This window comes from Poecile atricapillus, chromosome 7, assembly GCF_030490865.1.
Source record: "Poecile atricapillus isolate bPoeAtr1 chromosome 7, bPoeAtr1.hap1, whole genome shotgun sequence".
NCBI classification, from domain to species: Eukaryota; Metazoa; Chordata; class Aves; order Passeriformes; family Paridae; genus Poecile; species Poecile atricapillus.
Genome location: NC_081255.1, coordinates 9,028,018 through 9,043,815, shown reverse-complemented (window position 1 = coordinate 9,043,815; position 15,798 = coordinate 9,028,018). Strand labels below are relative to the sequence as shown.

Genomic DNA, 15,798 nt, shown 5'->3' with positions numbered 1-15,798 from the left:
GCAAAAAGCACCTCTCAGGAAACTCATCGTGTCTATCTGAGGGAGGTACCAGCCAAATATCAGTGTGATTTGCAGTACACTGAGTTTTCAGGATTTTCTGTGCCCATACCTTCTGAAAGGAAAATTCCAAAAGGTCCAAGATGGAGCAATTTAAAGCAAATAATTTCACCTTTACTTCAGACCTCTGGAGAGACTTTCAGAGTTGTAAGATTTTTACAGCTGGGGCTGCAGATCCAAGTTTGCATCTGTGGGAGAAAGAACAGACTTGAATTCGCTGAAGTCTCACAGTGGGGTGGGTCCATGAATTTCCATACATTTGAGCAGGAATTCACCCCACCTCTGTTAGACACCAAAGATTTACTTGTCTGGACCTAAGACAGTCCACTAGGCTTCTTCTAGCTGTGTGCATGGGATAACCTTGGGATAACCATCATAGGAGGGAAGCAGCTTTCTGGGAGGAGCTGGCCTGTCCCCAGTGACAATTTTGGGAATTCCTGACATTGCCTTAACCCTGGAGGAGTTTCTCTTAGATGTCCAAATCAGGTGAGAAACACCTGGCGTGCCCTGTGAACATGTGCAGCCGTGCAGAAGGCAGCCACAGGGTGCTTAGGTCAGTTCAGCCAATGCTGTGTCCCACATTACAAAATCCTCACATGACTGAGAGGTTTAAGACACAAGCAGCATTCATTCCAAGAGGCTGGGACAAGATCTGAGCGGGTTTTACAAGCGAGACATGTCAGATGTCACCCAGGGGATTTGCCATGGAGTCCTGGGATGGGGCCAGGTTGAGCAGATGACATCCAGTGCTGATCCAGCAACAGTTCCCTTGGCAAACAGGGAATAATTTTGGGTGGCTGGGGATCCAGATCACACAGCAGTTCCTGTCCCACTGTAGCAGGAACAGTGTACCTACAAATCACTGTGAAGAGGCACAGTTGAATGGAGATACCTCCAAAAAAACCTTAATCTCAGGAGCCTGAAGATACCACAACAGTTTCAAATGCCTGCAAATTCAACATTTCTTTGAAGAGAGATACAGAGAAGAGAGACTTTTCACCAATTTTGGCTTTTAATTTTTGCTGCAGGCATACACAGGGTTGTTGTTTCAATGCTTTGAAAGGAGCAGAAGCTGTTAATATTCCTGAGCATAATGTTCAGCCTGAGCTCTCTCTTTGGGGAACATTTCAGGTTGGGTTAAGCAGGCTAACCACAACTGTGCTGTTTCAATCTGTTCCAAATCAAAGCACAAATCAGTTTATGTCTCCCTGCAAAACATTCTGTAAGTTCCTCTGGTGGCCTGATTTGTAAAGGTGCTACTCACTTACACAGGTAAAGCTGTAATGCTGCCCAAATCACCCTTCCGTGCCTCAGTTTCCTTATCCCAAACACAATAAACCCCATCCTTCATGGCCTAGGCGTGTATGGTGTCATACAAATATTGTTATTTATGGTGATGGGAATGTGGTGAGTTTTCTTTGGTACAGAGGTCTGGGGGTGCCTACTTGCCATCACTTGGAAAAGACAGGAATTAACCTCCACATTTGAAATTTTGTTATTGCTCTCAAACAGAATTACCTCCTCCTTAAAACCAAAGATACTCTGTTCTACTTCAGTGAGATGTGGTGATGAATGAAAAAGAAAAATCATTTTTGGCAAGTGGAGGCAGAATTTTCTTTGGCAAGTTGGAAGAAGCATCAAAGGAAGAGAAGGATGGGATGCAGCACAACTGGTTTTAATCACACAAAAGAGTGAAGTTGCTCTGGACAGGCCTTCTGTCTGATTTGCCATTGTCAGCACTCTGGGAAAAAACCAAGTGAATGGCACAGAGGTACTCAGGGCTCTTGGTGGACCGACTGGCAAACCTTTTGCCAGCTGGCAGGAGGCAGTGCTATGCAGTGTGCTGGTTCTATGACTGATTTTTGACGGGTGTTTGGTTTTCCAAGTCCCTGCCTTCTTTTTGATGGCTTCTGAGACCACACCGCCCTGCTGTTTATTTCAATGAAGATGTTGAGTTGGTTGTAATGAGGATGTGCTGTCACTGCACAGCCACTGGAGAGAGAGGAAGCTCTGATTTCAGTCCTGCTCTGGGGGTGTCAGCTGCCTCTTCTTGCCTGTCAAAGAGGCTCCAGTGGCTGCTTCCTAGACCAGGTGTGCTGAGCTGCCTGAGTGGATGGGACAGGTCTGGACAAAGAGAGCTTGGGGAAATGCTTTTTGACAGGGCTGTTCCTCTTGAAATCAGTTTCCTCTGGAAATTTTTCACTTGTTTCATTAAATTTAGGGACAGGGAATGTGTGGATTTTATTAGTGATCCTGTAGGAAACTGATGTTTCACTTCAACTATTTCAATGCCATGTAATGTATTACACTGTCATCTCACATAACATCTCAGTTCAAACCAGCTTATATAAACATCCAAACAAGAAACTCAAGCTAAAAATATGTGATAAAATTTCAGTATTTCTGAAACAAAGCATTTCAGCACACCCATTCAACTGCATGCTTCAAAATGATGGTGCTCCCTTCCAGTCAGGAACAAAAGGACATTTGCAATGTCTGAATTGCTTTTGGAACATGAACAGCTCGAGCTGTGATGGTTGCTGGAGCTGCATGGCTGGGGTTGCTGGTCAGAATGTTGCAACAAGTCTCAGACAGGGTCTTGATCTTGGGTTAAATCTCTGGTAACATCAAGATCAGGACAAGTCTTAAATGAGCACCAAACAAATGGGATTGAAACCCCCTCTGCAATCCAAGGAGCTAAAGACTTCTTTACATGAATGGTTTAAATAACATGGAAGTTGAGGCAGAGCCATTGAGTTGACTATCCAGTCCTTGAACACCAAAGAACAATTGATACATAGATGATTTCTAAGCAAAATCTTCTGTTTGAAATTTGTGATTATTTATCATTATAATATACTATTGGTAAAATGCAGACAACCCTGAATTTCTAAGCCAAGAATGGCCCTTACCCAAATTAAGGAACATTTAAGAGTGGCCTGTACTAGATGACTGGGGGTTCTTGAATTAAAATATGCCTCAGAAAGGGAGGAAACCAAAATATTATTCAGTCTGCAGCTTTCTCATGCATTTAAGTTCCTGAAGGACTTGTGTTTCTTTACTCTTGAGATTCATTATGTCACCAGAAAAGCTTTACTATTTTACTGTGGAAGCAACATAGCCATGAAACATTAATTTCCAGGAATGTGGAAACCATGAAATATGGGTTTTTCTACTAAATTAAGATTTTGCTTTTCTCTCTTCTCACATAGTTAAGGAAACCAATTTTCATTATATATATAATGTACATGCATCCTGGAAATTCTAATAGGAAAGATACAAAAAACCCAGGAAGTACATTTTTACATTGAAAAATGTATTTCACTGGTAACCACACCAGCCATTTATATTCCATTTTTCATCCTGAACCACTTCGCTTTCTATATCCACCTTGGAACCACACTTCTCATTACTGAACTGCACCCACTCTGCTGTGTACATGACCAGGTGATACACTGTGCCCTGTAAGACTTGGCAGCTGTTTAGATTTGTATAAAATTCTTTATTCCCCCGTTTCCACAATGTCATTCCCTCACCACTGCAGTGACAACACCACTGAGACCTGACTGGCACAGACACCACTGCAAAAGAATCTCCAGCAGCCCCCAAGTATTCTACACCATGGCAAATGTCTCTGGCTGGAAGAAAAAATGGTGAAGAGCAAATTAATTTGTAATTCATGTAAAGGAAAATATGTAAATATTCCCTTCTTTTTGCTCATGGGTGCTACTAACCACAGGACTGATGCCTCTTTCTTGATAAAAATGTTACTTACTCAATTTCCATCCAATATCAGCTGATCAGAATGGAAGAATTAGTCAAAACATTCCAGAAGCATCTGTGTCGTGGGACCCACAGGTTTCCAGGCTAGGAGAAACGCCAGAATATTCACCAAATCACCAGTGTGGTTTTCCTTAATGCTACAATTAGCGATGGAACATTAACAGAAGAGTTACTGGATAAGAGCCGATGGCAGAAAAGCCTTCTGCCATAAACTGGTAATTCTCAACATGTGCAAACATATTGCCAGAGAAGATGAGTTATGCAATTAAAATCAGAATTGGAGATTTGTTATCAAAGCACAGCAATGTGTACTAAAATCCAGCTGAGAGGCTCCCTTATCTTGTTATCTTCAGGCTTCTTTTTTAGTTAATCTAACACAGCTGACAATATTTGACACAGCCAGTTGTGCCTGCTGTCATGTGAGGGATGTTTTATAGAGCTCCTTTCCACTAGCACAGAGAGATTTGTCATAGTGCAACACTTTACAAAGTCTAAAAAGCTTTGCCAGGATTGCATTTCAGGGGAGTAAGATGTGATAAAAATTCTGAGAAAGTCAGAATGTTTCTAATGTTACCATTAATTTCTAAATTTTTGAACAAGCCTTAGTAACATTTTAAGTGGAAATTATGTTACAAGTTCAACTCCAAAGAAACATTTGATTTTGTCTGGATAAAAAAATTAATCAGCTTGGAAAAATGTGGTTGTGTAGCTTTACTTTATAACAAATTTCAAAATTTCCCCCTTCACATCTTTAGAACGAAGCAGAATTCTGAATTTGTTTGCAAAATGAACTTCTGTCCTCCCACAGCACTTTCTGCCTCTATGAAGAGGACAAGAAGATTAATGTATAATTTCTGTGAGCCTTAAGGAGATGGGCTGCATGTCAGTATTTTCAAATCCAGGCTTATACAGCTGCTTTTTGAATATAAATCATAGCTTTTGGGTTACACTAACGCTCTCTGCAGTTTAGCACAGTTGCTAATTAATACAATACTGTATTAGTTCTTCTTACAGTCTTACTATTAACGCTCTGTGAAATCCCATTAGCTCTGCATATGGTGCCAGACTTGTTCTGAATGTGGGAAAGAAAGAAATGTACAGTGGTATGAATAATAAAGAGAGGCTTTCAAGTGGTTTCCACTGTGAACATTCTGAAAAAAAAAAAAAAAAGAAGAATATTTTCCAGAATGTAATATGTGGGGCAAGCTTTTCACAAAATTTCAATGCAAACATGCAGATATTTGTCAGCCAAGTTTTCCCCCAGAGTGTGAAATCCCTTATGCACCACTATTGTTCTACAGCAGAAACATCAGGAAGATGAAGTAGCTCCTAAAAATGGAAAATTAACCAGGTTGTTTTATTGTCCAAATTGACAGAAATTTAAAAAAAAACCAAAAAAAAAAACAACCAAAAAACCAAAACAAACCTGCTTAGCTGATGCCACCAAAAAGATAAAACTTTCCTTATATTCTTGGTTTAAATATTTTAAAGTACAGGTAGAGAGGACAGTCAAAATTTGGGTGAAGTTTTCCAGAAGTTACTTGAATTTCCTGTTTCAGTGATCTGACAGATCCTTCTTAAATTCCAAGAAGACTTAAGTTCCATAGTAAAAACCAGGCTTGTTAATACCTCATACAGAACACCCCAAAATGAGTTAACACTTTTTAATACAGAAACTTCAGATCGAATTATTTTCTATTAGATGAATTTTGTACATTATTGACTTCTTAATGGAAGAGAGATCTGACAAGGAGTTTAGGAAAGCTTTTAAAAATGGAAAGAATGATGGAGCAGGTAGGATTTAGAAGCAGACTGTTCCTGGGAGAAGCTTTGTCATTCTCTCCCGACCCTTTAGGAGCTGCTGCCCTGGAGCAGGGCACGGTTAGGAGGATTCCAGGAGGTGCTTTTCTCCTTCCCAGTTCCATGGTTTATCCATAGTCCAGTCTCACTGGACAGTCAGGAGTGGCCAGGGCCTTTCTGCATGGCCAGCATCCAGACAGGGACACACTGCTCAGGGAAGCCCTCCTGCCTCTCCTCCCGCAGGATGGTGAGTCCGCTCATTTCGATGAGGCTGTGCAGGATGTTCAGGTCTCGGATCACGCTGCTGTCCAGGCAATCCAGGGTGCAGCCCTCCCTGGCCACATTGTCCTTCAGGATGATGACACCGTTGTCCTTCAAGCCATCCTGGCAGCGGATGAGAAACTCCAGGAGATCTTTGTCTGTCAGATATCCTACAGGTGAGAAAAACTATTAACCATTCAGACATGCTGGAACTTGATCTGAGTCTCCATGCCCTGTTTATTGCAGAAAATTATTATTCAAGTCCTGCCAGATTTAACTATGAAATCTTGGGCAAATCAGTGAGATCAACGAGGATAAATTCCAATCAGTATTTTAGGATCCCTACTGGTAGCAGCAACAGATGTGGACAGAAGCCACTGAGGAGAGTGGAGAAAATAGTGGGTGCTGAAGGGTTCTTTAATCTGTTGGTTTAAGTTATAATAAGAATCAGTGGCAGGAAGCTGGAGCCAAACAAATTCATATAGGGAATAAGTGACAACTGTTTAACTGCGTGAGCAATTACCCATTGGAAACTACCACCAGAAGTGGGGTTTACCACCTCTTGAAGTCCTCAAACCAAGTGTGGTTGAATCTTTCAAGATATGTTTTAATTGAACACAAACTGCTGGCTTAGCACAAGGGTAAAGGAAGGAATGGAACAGCTTGGGATATAGACTAGGTCAAACTAGATGATCCCAGTCCCCTCTGGCTTTTACTGCTAAAAATTTCTGTAACTTTGTGTAGCACTGTATGCCCATCAGAGGAGTTCTGGATCAAAGATCCAGCAAAGAATGCAAGACCTTCCACAATGCTAATTAAACCCCTCATCTTACTCCATAGCCCATGGGATTTTTGCAGATATGTATATATTTTAAAACAGTGCTTTTCTTTTCAATATGTTGTTGAGATTCTGTTTTTATCCTTCTCAAAGATCAGGAGTTCTGTTGAGAAGAGTGGTGTAGAGCTCAGAGAAGAGCAAAATGAGCACTCTGATGTGTGAAATATCTAACATGAATAAACAAGGGAAGTGAATCAAAAACTTGGAAAAAATAATTACCTGAATTTTCTAGTTAAACTATTTAATTTTCTTTTATAAATGGAAGTTGTCATTTCAAAACCACATTTTGACATAGCATGTCAAGTTTCTTTAACCACTCCTAACAAAAAAAAAAAAAAAATTAGAAAGAAAAAACCCCCAAAACCTAAAGCTGAATACCTTTCAAGTTGAAGGAAAATTGTAATTTCTATAATTTCTAGATGAAATGTAAGCTTGCACTTTTACTTTTTTTCACAAAATGACTGCCAGGGTTCACATGCTTATGCATGCATAAGACAAACCAAGATTTCATTGGCAGGATTGATCAAAGCTTTTGAACACCTAATCTGGAATTTATTTGTCTCTTTACTTGGCTTTTAGTGTAGTTCCCTAAGAAAAATGAGATCTTTGAGGTGTTTCTCTCTAGCAGACAGTCCTGCCCTCACTCCATCCAATTAATTTGTTGGCATATTTCAGCCAAATTCAAGATAGGAGTAAAAGTTTGATTAATGATTAAGATGACTCCATATTTCCTTGACGCTGATGGAAAAAGAAGATTCAGATCTGTGTCTATACTAAGAATATTATATGCTCCCTTAGTTAGGAGCCACAAATCTGACCAGCACAGCCCCAGATAGGTCTAAGATAATTCCTCCTCATTTTGGCTTGGATTTGCTTAAAAGGTGAGGCAGGAGCTACATTTACTGCAATGACTCATTATTAAAGAAAAGCAAAAATACAAGGGAAAATTACGCTGGTCTGAAGCAATTTGTTCAGACCTCCTCTTGGACAATTCCTTCTGCCCTCTGAAACTGTACCATGGACACCTTGGTTCACAGAGTAGGAGAAAACCTTTTCTCCACTGTGCAGAATTTTATTTTTCATTTTTTGGTAAGGTACATAGCCCTCATTATCTGATTGCCCTAAATGCTGCAGGGGTGGCTGCAGATGGAGAAGAAGCAGATGTTTCTTACAGGAGGGGCTACTGTGGGACATAGCTAAGGGAACCTGTCTGATAAACATCAGTGCACATAATAAAACCTGATCTGATTTACAGGTATTGGTGATTCCAATTGGAATTGATTGAAATTTCAATCCATTGAAAAATCCAATGGCCTTTTCCTGACTGTTTCCTGAAATACCTCCAAGCTTGGATAATCAGAAGATTCAGAAACCACTGTTCACAAGTGTGGTCAGCCCTGAGTACCTCTCTGCACCCCAACTAAGAAAGAGTATTTCTACTCCAGAAAATCCATATATAAGGCCTCCCTCTCAGCTGCACCTTTGCATGCAGGCTGGTCTCCAGGAACTGATACCTTTCTCCAATATATCACCTGAAAAAAACCAACTTGATTTGTATCCTCTGTGCATGTGGCTTGAGGGAAGTCTCTCATGAGGCTTCAGGAAGTAGTCCCAAAGATTTGAGAACCTCCTTTGAGCACAGGCTGCCTGTTCTGTGAGATGTCAGGCTAGGAGGATCACGCAGAACTAACCTGAAACCCACTGAATCCAGATGACATCATATCTTCGCGGGGCCGGCGTGAATTCCTGGAGGCTTTTGCAGTAATACATTTCAACTCTGTCCTCCTTGCCCTGCAGGTAGTTGGGGACCTCAGCCAGGAAATTCTCCATCATATCCACCAGCTCCACACTCTGGAAAACCGGCAGCAGGACGTGCTTGCTGATCCGACCGATCCCAGAGCCACAGTCCAGGGCGCGGCTGGTGCCAGCTTTCCCCACCCCCTGTGGGATACACCAAAATTATTTGAAATCTGAGAAACACCACCTGGAAAAATCACAGCAACCGTGTTACCCACTGTCTGTCCAACCAGCCTGGTGTCTTCTTATCTTTGCAGGGCTGTTTGGAGATTGATAAGAATCAGCAGAGGTTTGGGGACTGCTGTCTGAGCTGAGCTGGGCTACTGCTCTGGGACTTCTCGCTGCATTTTCTGCTGTACAGGAAGATTTTGCTTGGTGTAAGAAGAGACAGAGGCTTTCACAAGCTCCTAGCTTTCTCAGAAGATCCACTGCTCTTTGTAAAAGTCCTTGCAACTTCAAATGCTTGCACCTCACAGGCAACTACGTGGCTAGATAAGCCTCACTGTGTGCCCTGTAAAAGCTGAATAAAAAAGGAGGTGTCCACCAAATACTGCATGCAAGCAGTTTTCAAATTGTGTTTGAACAAAGATCTTGGAGTGGCAGGTAACTTATGACAACTCAAGAAGTTTGGGCTGGAGCATATACAGAATTTCTCTTTTAGGCAAGGAGAGAAGAAAGATGATTGACTAGATTTTGCTTAACTGTTCCTTTTTTGTTCGTAAATGTCATCTTTGGACAGAGATCAGACATGAAAAAATGTGGCACAAAGCCTGTGACTATGAGAAAGTAATGAAGGACTGTAAAAGAAGCTTTATAATGAAAGCTGTATTTCACCCCTAAAGCTTCCACTGTAGCTATAAAATGGCTCTTAAGAGCCTGCTGCTGTTCTGTAAAACAGAAATTCTGAGTCTACACATGCACTGACTGTGGGATAGGAGCTCCCCTGGCCAAAGCTATCTGTTAAACAAATATATTAAAAGCAAATGTAAACACCTTTTCCCTGTCCTCTGGAACTGAGCGGTGAAGTGAAAACTGTGGGCAAAAGTCCCCGCTGCAACTTCACTGCTCTCAAATGCAACAAGCCCAGGAAGAGCCTTGCCCTTCTTGCTTATTGGGAGAGCCCCCCTTGGTAATGAACCAAGCATAAATCACGTAACTCACACTTTTTTGGCCAGGCTTCAGTGGGTAATTCAGTAGATTATTAAGGTCAAAGGACAGCACTGTCAATGACATGACTATGAATAGCCCAGGAGAGCATCTGATTACACAGAGTAATTGTAGAAAGAGCACACGGCGCTCAAGGGCTCTCACCAGTCTCCAGGGCTGCTGCTCCCAATTTGTATGCCCAGGAAGATTAATCTCCTGTTGTGTGCACAAGTCCACAGACCTTCAACCCTCTTGGGCTCTGGAGACTACCTGTTTGTAGTTAGCCAGAAAATAGGAGCCATTCCTCATCCACAGGCTGCACTTAGGAGCACGTGGCTTTTACTGAGGACCAGACTAAGTGGCAACAAGGAGTTCAGGAAAGGAGAAGGAACTGTGTCTTGGATCTTTACAAGGTGGATTTCCATATTGTTGGCTGGCAGATACATACACTGATGAGATTAACTAAAAATCTTTAAGAAAGCTGCTGGGAAAACTCGGATGATTTACCAAAACCACCAACAGAATTAGACAAAAAAACAGGTAATTCCTTCAACATTTGTGTTTCACAGAACCTGCAGTCACAGTGCCTCGCTAAAAACAGGGAATTCATCTCCCATGACACGTCACAGCAAGGACCTCTGATGGCACATCTCTGTGTGAACCATCAAGAAGGAAAGGGAACAGTCATGGGAGATGAAGTTGGATCCCACACTTTGCTGAAAAGGAGTGAGAGCTTTGAGCAGTCAGTTGAGAAGCCCTGTGAAACACCACGGCTTCGTTTGTAATGAAAATGTTGACATAATTCCATGTTCAGCTAATATATTTTCAGTTTGGAAGTGCTCAGGGCTTTGACAGAGTATTAACATTTTCTTTGGAAGGCAAACATTTTCCCAAAAGTCTAATTGAGTTGAAAATCAGACTCCTTATTTAAAAAAATAGTGTAAGTGAAAACTGTAAGCCAGAACAGGCTTCAGAATTTGAGACTGACTGCTCCTCTGACTACTTGCTTCCCATTACTCAGAATCACTGTCCTTTAGGACACATATACACCCCAAAATTGTTCTCTAAAGCTAATCAGGGCACTCATAAATTTCATTCTGAATAGAAGAGCTGTGGGATATGTTCCTGGTGCTACTTCAGGTCTTGGAAGAACGAAAAGGCAGTGAAGCTATGTAGGACAAAAAAATGAATCAGAGTTCAAGAAATAGATAAAAAATCCCAGTGGTTTTCCTTCTAAATAAATAAAAGAAGAGCACATTTTCAACAACATCTCTTCTATCACCCTGATCAAACTGGAGAAAAATCACTTTCAAGAAGTTTTCACTCAGCAAGTAACCAATCACGCCAGGTGAGCTGGGGGCAAGAGAGGGAGAAAGCGTTGAGGGCAGAGAGGGAGCCATAAAGTCAATATAATCTCCATCTGTAACATTTTACACACCTACAGCTCACAACCAACGCCGAATTAATGCTTCCTTTGTTTTCTTTATTTCCTTTTTTCACTCGCTACCTCCGGATTAGGCGCTTGGAAACACGGTGGCCGTGTGGACATCGAGGCACGAGCAAGCTGCCAAAAATATGCAGGGCTGGAGCTGTGCTGATAACCCTGTACCTGAGACAGCCTGGAGCTTGTCTGCAGAGCACTGCTGGCTCAGGCCATGTTGCTTTTGGGTTTAGTTCTGCCCACACACACATAAAACCTCTTAACTCGAGCACAGTGGCACTTTCAACTCCGTTCGACTCGCCCACGAAGGAGTTGGGAGAAAATATAAGTGAAGCCCTCAGTCCCTTTCTGTAATTCCTTCCATGTGCCCAGGCAAGATAAATTCTCCAATGGTAAAGAAATCTGTAGCTCAATTTACAGTGGGGCTGAGGATCATGCTAAGAAATGCCATAGCTGAAGGTATGCAACATCAGTCATGGAAGGGAAATGTCACTGTGTGGCATTTCCAAACTAACTCAAGAAGGGTAATTTGAGTGGAACCGGGCAAGTATTTTTTTATTTTTTTTTTAGGGAGCACCGTTTTTGCCAGAATGTAAAGTTTTAAATGAATGAAACTCTCTGTGAAGCTGGTATTTCAAATCTAGAGAATACTTTTTAAAAAACATGGGAAAGAATGTTGAAAATGTCAAAGTACTTTTTTTTTTTCTCATAATTTTCATGGAGAAAAGAAACCAAACTTGTCAACTTTTCATTTCTAAAGAGCATTTTTTATTTAGGAACTGACTTGAGCTCTTGAAAACAAAAGGGAAAGTTTTTCAGAAGGTGAAAAAATAAAAAAAAATTGTTCAGTTGATCTGAAACAAATTTTCTTGTTTTCCCATTTTGTTAAACTTACTTAAAAAAAGAGAAAGTATATTAGGGTGAAGCAGATTGGTTTTTCTATCTTTATCACCTTAAAAAAATAATTCATAAAGTTCATTAAATTCATTAAAATTCATTAAAAAAAATATTCATAGAGCCATAAACTTGGTAAGACAGTTCATTAGCTTTATTATAAAGTCACTGCTACAGAAAGCCACTAAATATCCGTATCTGATTGAGCAGGATTCAAATTTCAGTAGTAAGAAAGGAAAATAAGCCATAAGTAACATAATCAATTGACTACATCTCAACAGAGGACAGGCTTTAATAAACTAAATCAGAATAAGCAAAAGGTGCAGACCTTTCTGTTCCTTTTTTATTTTTTTCTTGTTTGATCTTGGCCATTCAGAGTATCCTTTCTATCCCTAGCTAATTATAGGAGTAGAAATTTTGCTCTGGAGTATTTTGTATCTGTCATCACAGCTGATGCATTGGGTATGATTCCTTTTTGGCATGTGAAACTCTGTCACAGACTGTACTTCTTTCCTTTTCGGGTCTTGGAGAGGAGAAAGCGTAACAGTGTGACACAAACCTGCTGCAGGAAACTGCATCTATGTGATGTCTAGGGAGGGTGCAATCTTCCCCTGAGCACACACTTATGCACCACTTGAATTCCACAAATGTCCTTAAAACAAGCCTTAAATAAAATTTACGGAATGTGCCTCGACTGCATTTCATTTTTCTTCTGAAAATGCTGCTTTCAGAAATGTCATTCAGAAATGTTACCATTGGGCTCAGCTCCTTACTGAACCTCCTTTGTATTTTCTCATTTTGTGATACAGGGAGGCTCTGAGAAGCCTCTTCTGCCTCAGCATTGGTACAAATGATTTGTTGATATGGAAAAATGCAGCTATTCACTTGTGTTTTGCTGGCTCATGGTCCCAGAAATCTCCCTCTATTGGGTACAGCAAACTTTGCCATCGTTTGTCCTCCACTGCTCTGCATGATTTCTGTTTTCAAGCCACACTCATTTTCCATCCCAATCCATTTAAACTGTGTCCTTTTTTTTTCCCCATATACAACATCTAATTAACCTATTGAGCTTTCTTCCCACAGTGAATCGTTAAAGCTAAAAAAAAGGTCATCTGGCTATCCCAAATTTGTGCATTTGAGCAGAAAATTAAAGATCTATGGTAGCATTATATAGAACTAGTCATTTTGTCAGCAGAAGAAGTTAACAAATTTGTTTGTGGATTCTTTAACATGTAATACTGTTGTTGAGCTGATTTAGTGGGCTCCTTCCCTGGGAAGAGGGAAGGGCAGTCACAAAACCATCAGGCCACACTTCTAAAGATTTTCAGATTTCCAAAGACAGTTTTAGGACTCAACGGGATTTTCAGAAACCTAAGGACCAAAGTGATACTGCTTTTAAAATCCCAATTGGCATCTCCTTGCCATTCAGGCCAAAGCAGACCTTTCAAGATGTTTACATCCTGACCTTTAGCAATCTGCATGAAAAGGTGTTCAGTGACACTGGAATGTTTAAGGAAAAATATTTTGCCTAATATGTAGCTTATTCTATGTACTTTTAGTGTGTGGGAGATGGTGGGTTTTGTTGCAGCATTCTCAGAAATATCTTTAAATAGGCAAACCAGAAACTGGGCATTTAGTCTCAGCTAGTTTCCCAGCTGGACTGCAAGAATTTGCACAGACAAATCTGCCAGTGAAGCCGACAAAGATTTTATCATGAAAGGTCCCAGTCCTGCGCTCAGAATTAATCCCTCGCTCAAACCCAGCTACAAGAACTCCTTGCACAATCCTCATTGAAGCTTGGGAGCATTAGAAAAGGATGTAAATCAGGTCAATAACGATGTAAAACCAGGCAAAATGTGTGTTCATGCTGATGAATGACCTGGCAGAACACATGACTAGACCCAATGACGGAGGTGACCTCTGCAAATCGAACGTGACACACGGTGCCATTTAAATCGGGTGTGGCTGGGCACCGTGCACATCATTTCTGACACATCACCACTGCTTCTTGCAGAAGATGAGATTTAAATGACTCACCCCAACAAACTTCCTGAGGAATTCCCGGGAGGATTCAACGTCTGTGTTGGAGAGCTCGATGTAGTCTCCCATCATTCCCTCTTCCGTGGCGGGCACCTCCCGGTAGAAGTGTTTGGCCCTGGCGTAGAACTGCATCTCCCCGTTGATGACTTGACTTGTCAGAGCGTAAAGTTTCACTGCAAGCAGATAAATCACCATTTTATGGTTAGTGACAGATATTTGTGGCTTAGTTGATTGATGATGAAGACCTGTAAACTTAAGTTGAGCCTTCAAAACACCAAATCTGTTTCTACAGCAACGGGTGGAGGAAAGGCGTTGGATTGAATCCTACGAGACCTTGAAGGGATCCAGCTCTCCTCATGCAAATTCGGTGCTTTCCAGGTTCAGAAGTCATTTCAATCATCACATCATGTTTTCATGGCAGTGAAAAATCACTTCAGGTTTGAAGTGAACACACATGCCAAGGACATGAAGTGGTCTGATTTTTCTTGGAAAAGCTGTGGGCAGCATTTACTACTATGCAGGGTCACCACTGCTGCTATCACTGACCTAAGTGTTGTGCAGATTTCCAGCTACGCTTTCCAGCTATTGACAGCTGCACAGAGAGTGCACCAGGAAGAGAGTGGATGAATGAGGCACTTGCTCTGGTTTATTTTTAGTGATACTGTATGGTTCAGTAAGCTGAACCAAGGAGCAGATGGTAGTCTCAGGCTGAAATGAGTACATAGGGGGGACACAATTTAGAAGAGACAGTCCTAAATTTTCATCTGTTCCAGGTCAAGGGGCAAGGTAGTCAGTGTGTGATAGACTAAAAGGTATCTTGTGTGTCAGAGGCTTGGATGTTTCTTTTCATTACTTGGAACATTGCTGGTAACATACAGCAATCAGTAGTTTTAAGCTGTTTCATTACTTAAACTTGTGAGTTTTGCTGATTAAAGGGCTATTTTGCCCTGTTCTTTAAAAACTGAGGTTTCTCCTCTACATCTTGGGTTTTTCTGTACTCGATGTACATCAGCATATCAAAAGTATGGATTCAAAGCTCAAAAGTTTGGATTGAGTCAGGCTATAAATTTTGCTTGGAAATCATCACCTCTGACCTCATGTGTGCACACAACTGTCCAGGCATTCTCCTGTGTGTGTGACAGACCTTAAACCAAAAATGTGGACATGATTTTCTGAACCAAAGAGAGTTTCAGGCTCTCAGTAGCTGATCTGTTTCCCGAGGGAAAGTCTTTTAGGAAACTTTTCTCTCTCGAAGACTGTTGTGTAAATAAGATTTCAGTTCTCAAAACAATGTTACACAGATGTTCTGAGTGTTTTTTCTCTTATCCCACCAATGGGATGAGAGAGGTCCTGTTCCTTATACCAATCAAGTTAACCTGTATCAGAACACCATATAAAAAAGTTTAAAACCCCAAAATATTGAGGCAGGCTATAAATTTTGCTTGGAAATCATCACCTCTGACCGTCTCACGAGTGCACACAACTTGCCAGGCGTTCTCCTGTGTGTGTGACAGACCCTCCACCAAAAACACAACTCCAGGCCTGTCAGTGAAAGCCAAGCAACGAGGAGGGACAAAGTCACACTGGGAACAAGGCTTTGCAAGCACCACCTTGCAGTGTGAGCCCAGCTCTGCTGCAGCTTCCCAGCGCTCTCAGGGAACTGGAAATGATCCAGCAGCAAACACCTTCTGAGTCCATGAGAGGAGAGAGAGGGAGAGCTCCCTGCCAGCTGCACAGAAGG

The 15,798-nt window shown here is 41.4% G+C and overlaps 1 protein-coding gene across 3 annotated transcripts in view; it reads right to left on the bottom strand.

Moving 5' to 3' along the window:
* Positions 1–5,178: 5,178 nt before the first annotated feature.
* NTMT2 (N-terminal Xaa-Pro-Lys N-methyltransferase 2) overlaps positions 5,179–15,798 on the bottom strand; it is a 29,896-nt gene continuing 19,276 nt past the window's right edge. For 2 of the 3 annotated variants that reach the window (XM_058843116.1, XM_058843118.1), the window contains 3 exons: positions 14,055–14,230; positions 8,431–8,680; positions 5,179–6,071 (listed from right to left, as the gene is read on the bottom strand). In XM_058843116.1, coding sequence (XP_058699099.1) covers positions 5,797–6,071; positions 8,431–8,680; positions 14,055–14,230 — 701 coding nt within the window. In that variant the 3' untranslated portion in view covers positions 5,179–5,796. Of the gene's footprint in view, positions 6,072–8,430; positions 8,681–14,054; positions 14,231–14,390; positions 14,566–15,798 lie in introns of those variants that run through there. The other variant, XM_058843117.1, reaches the window with a different exon arrangement.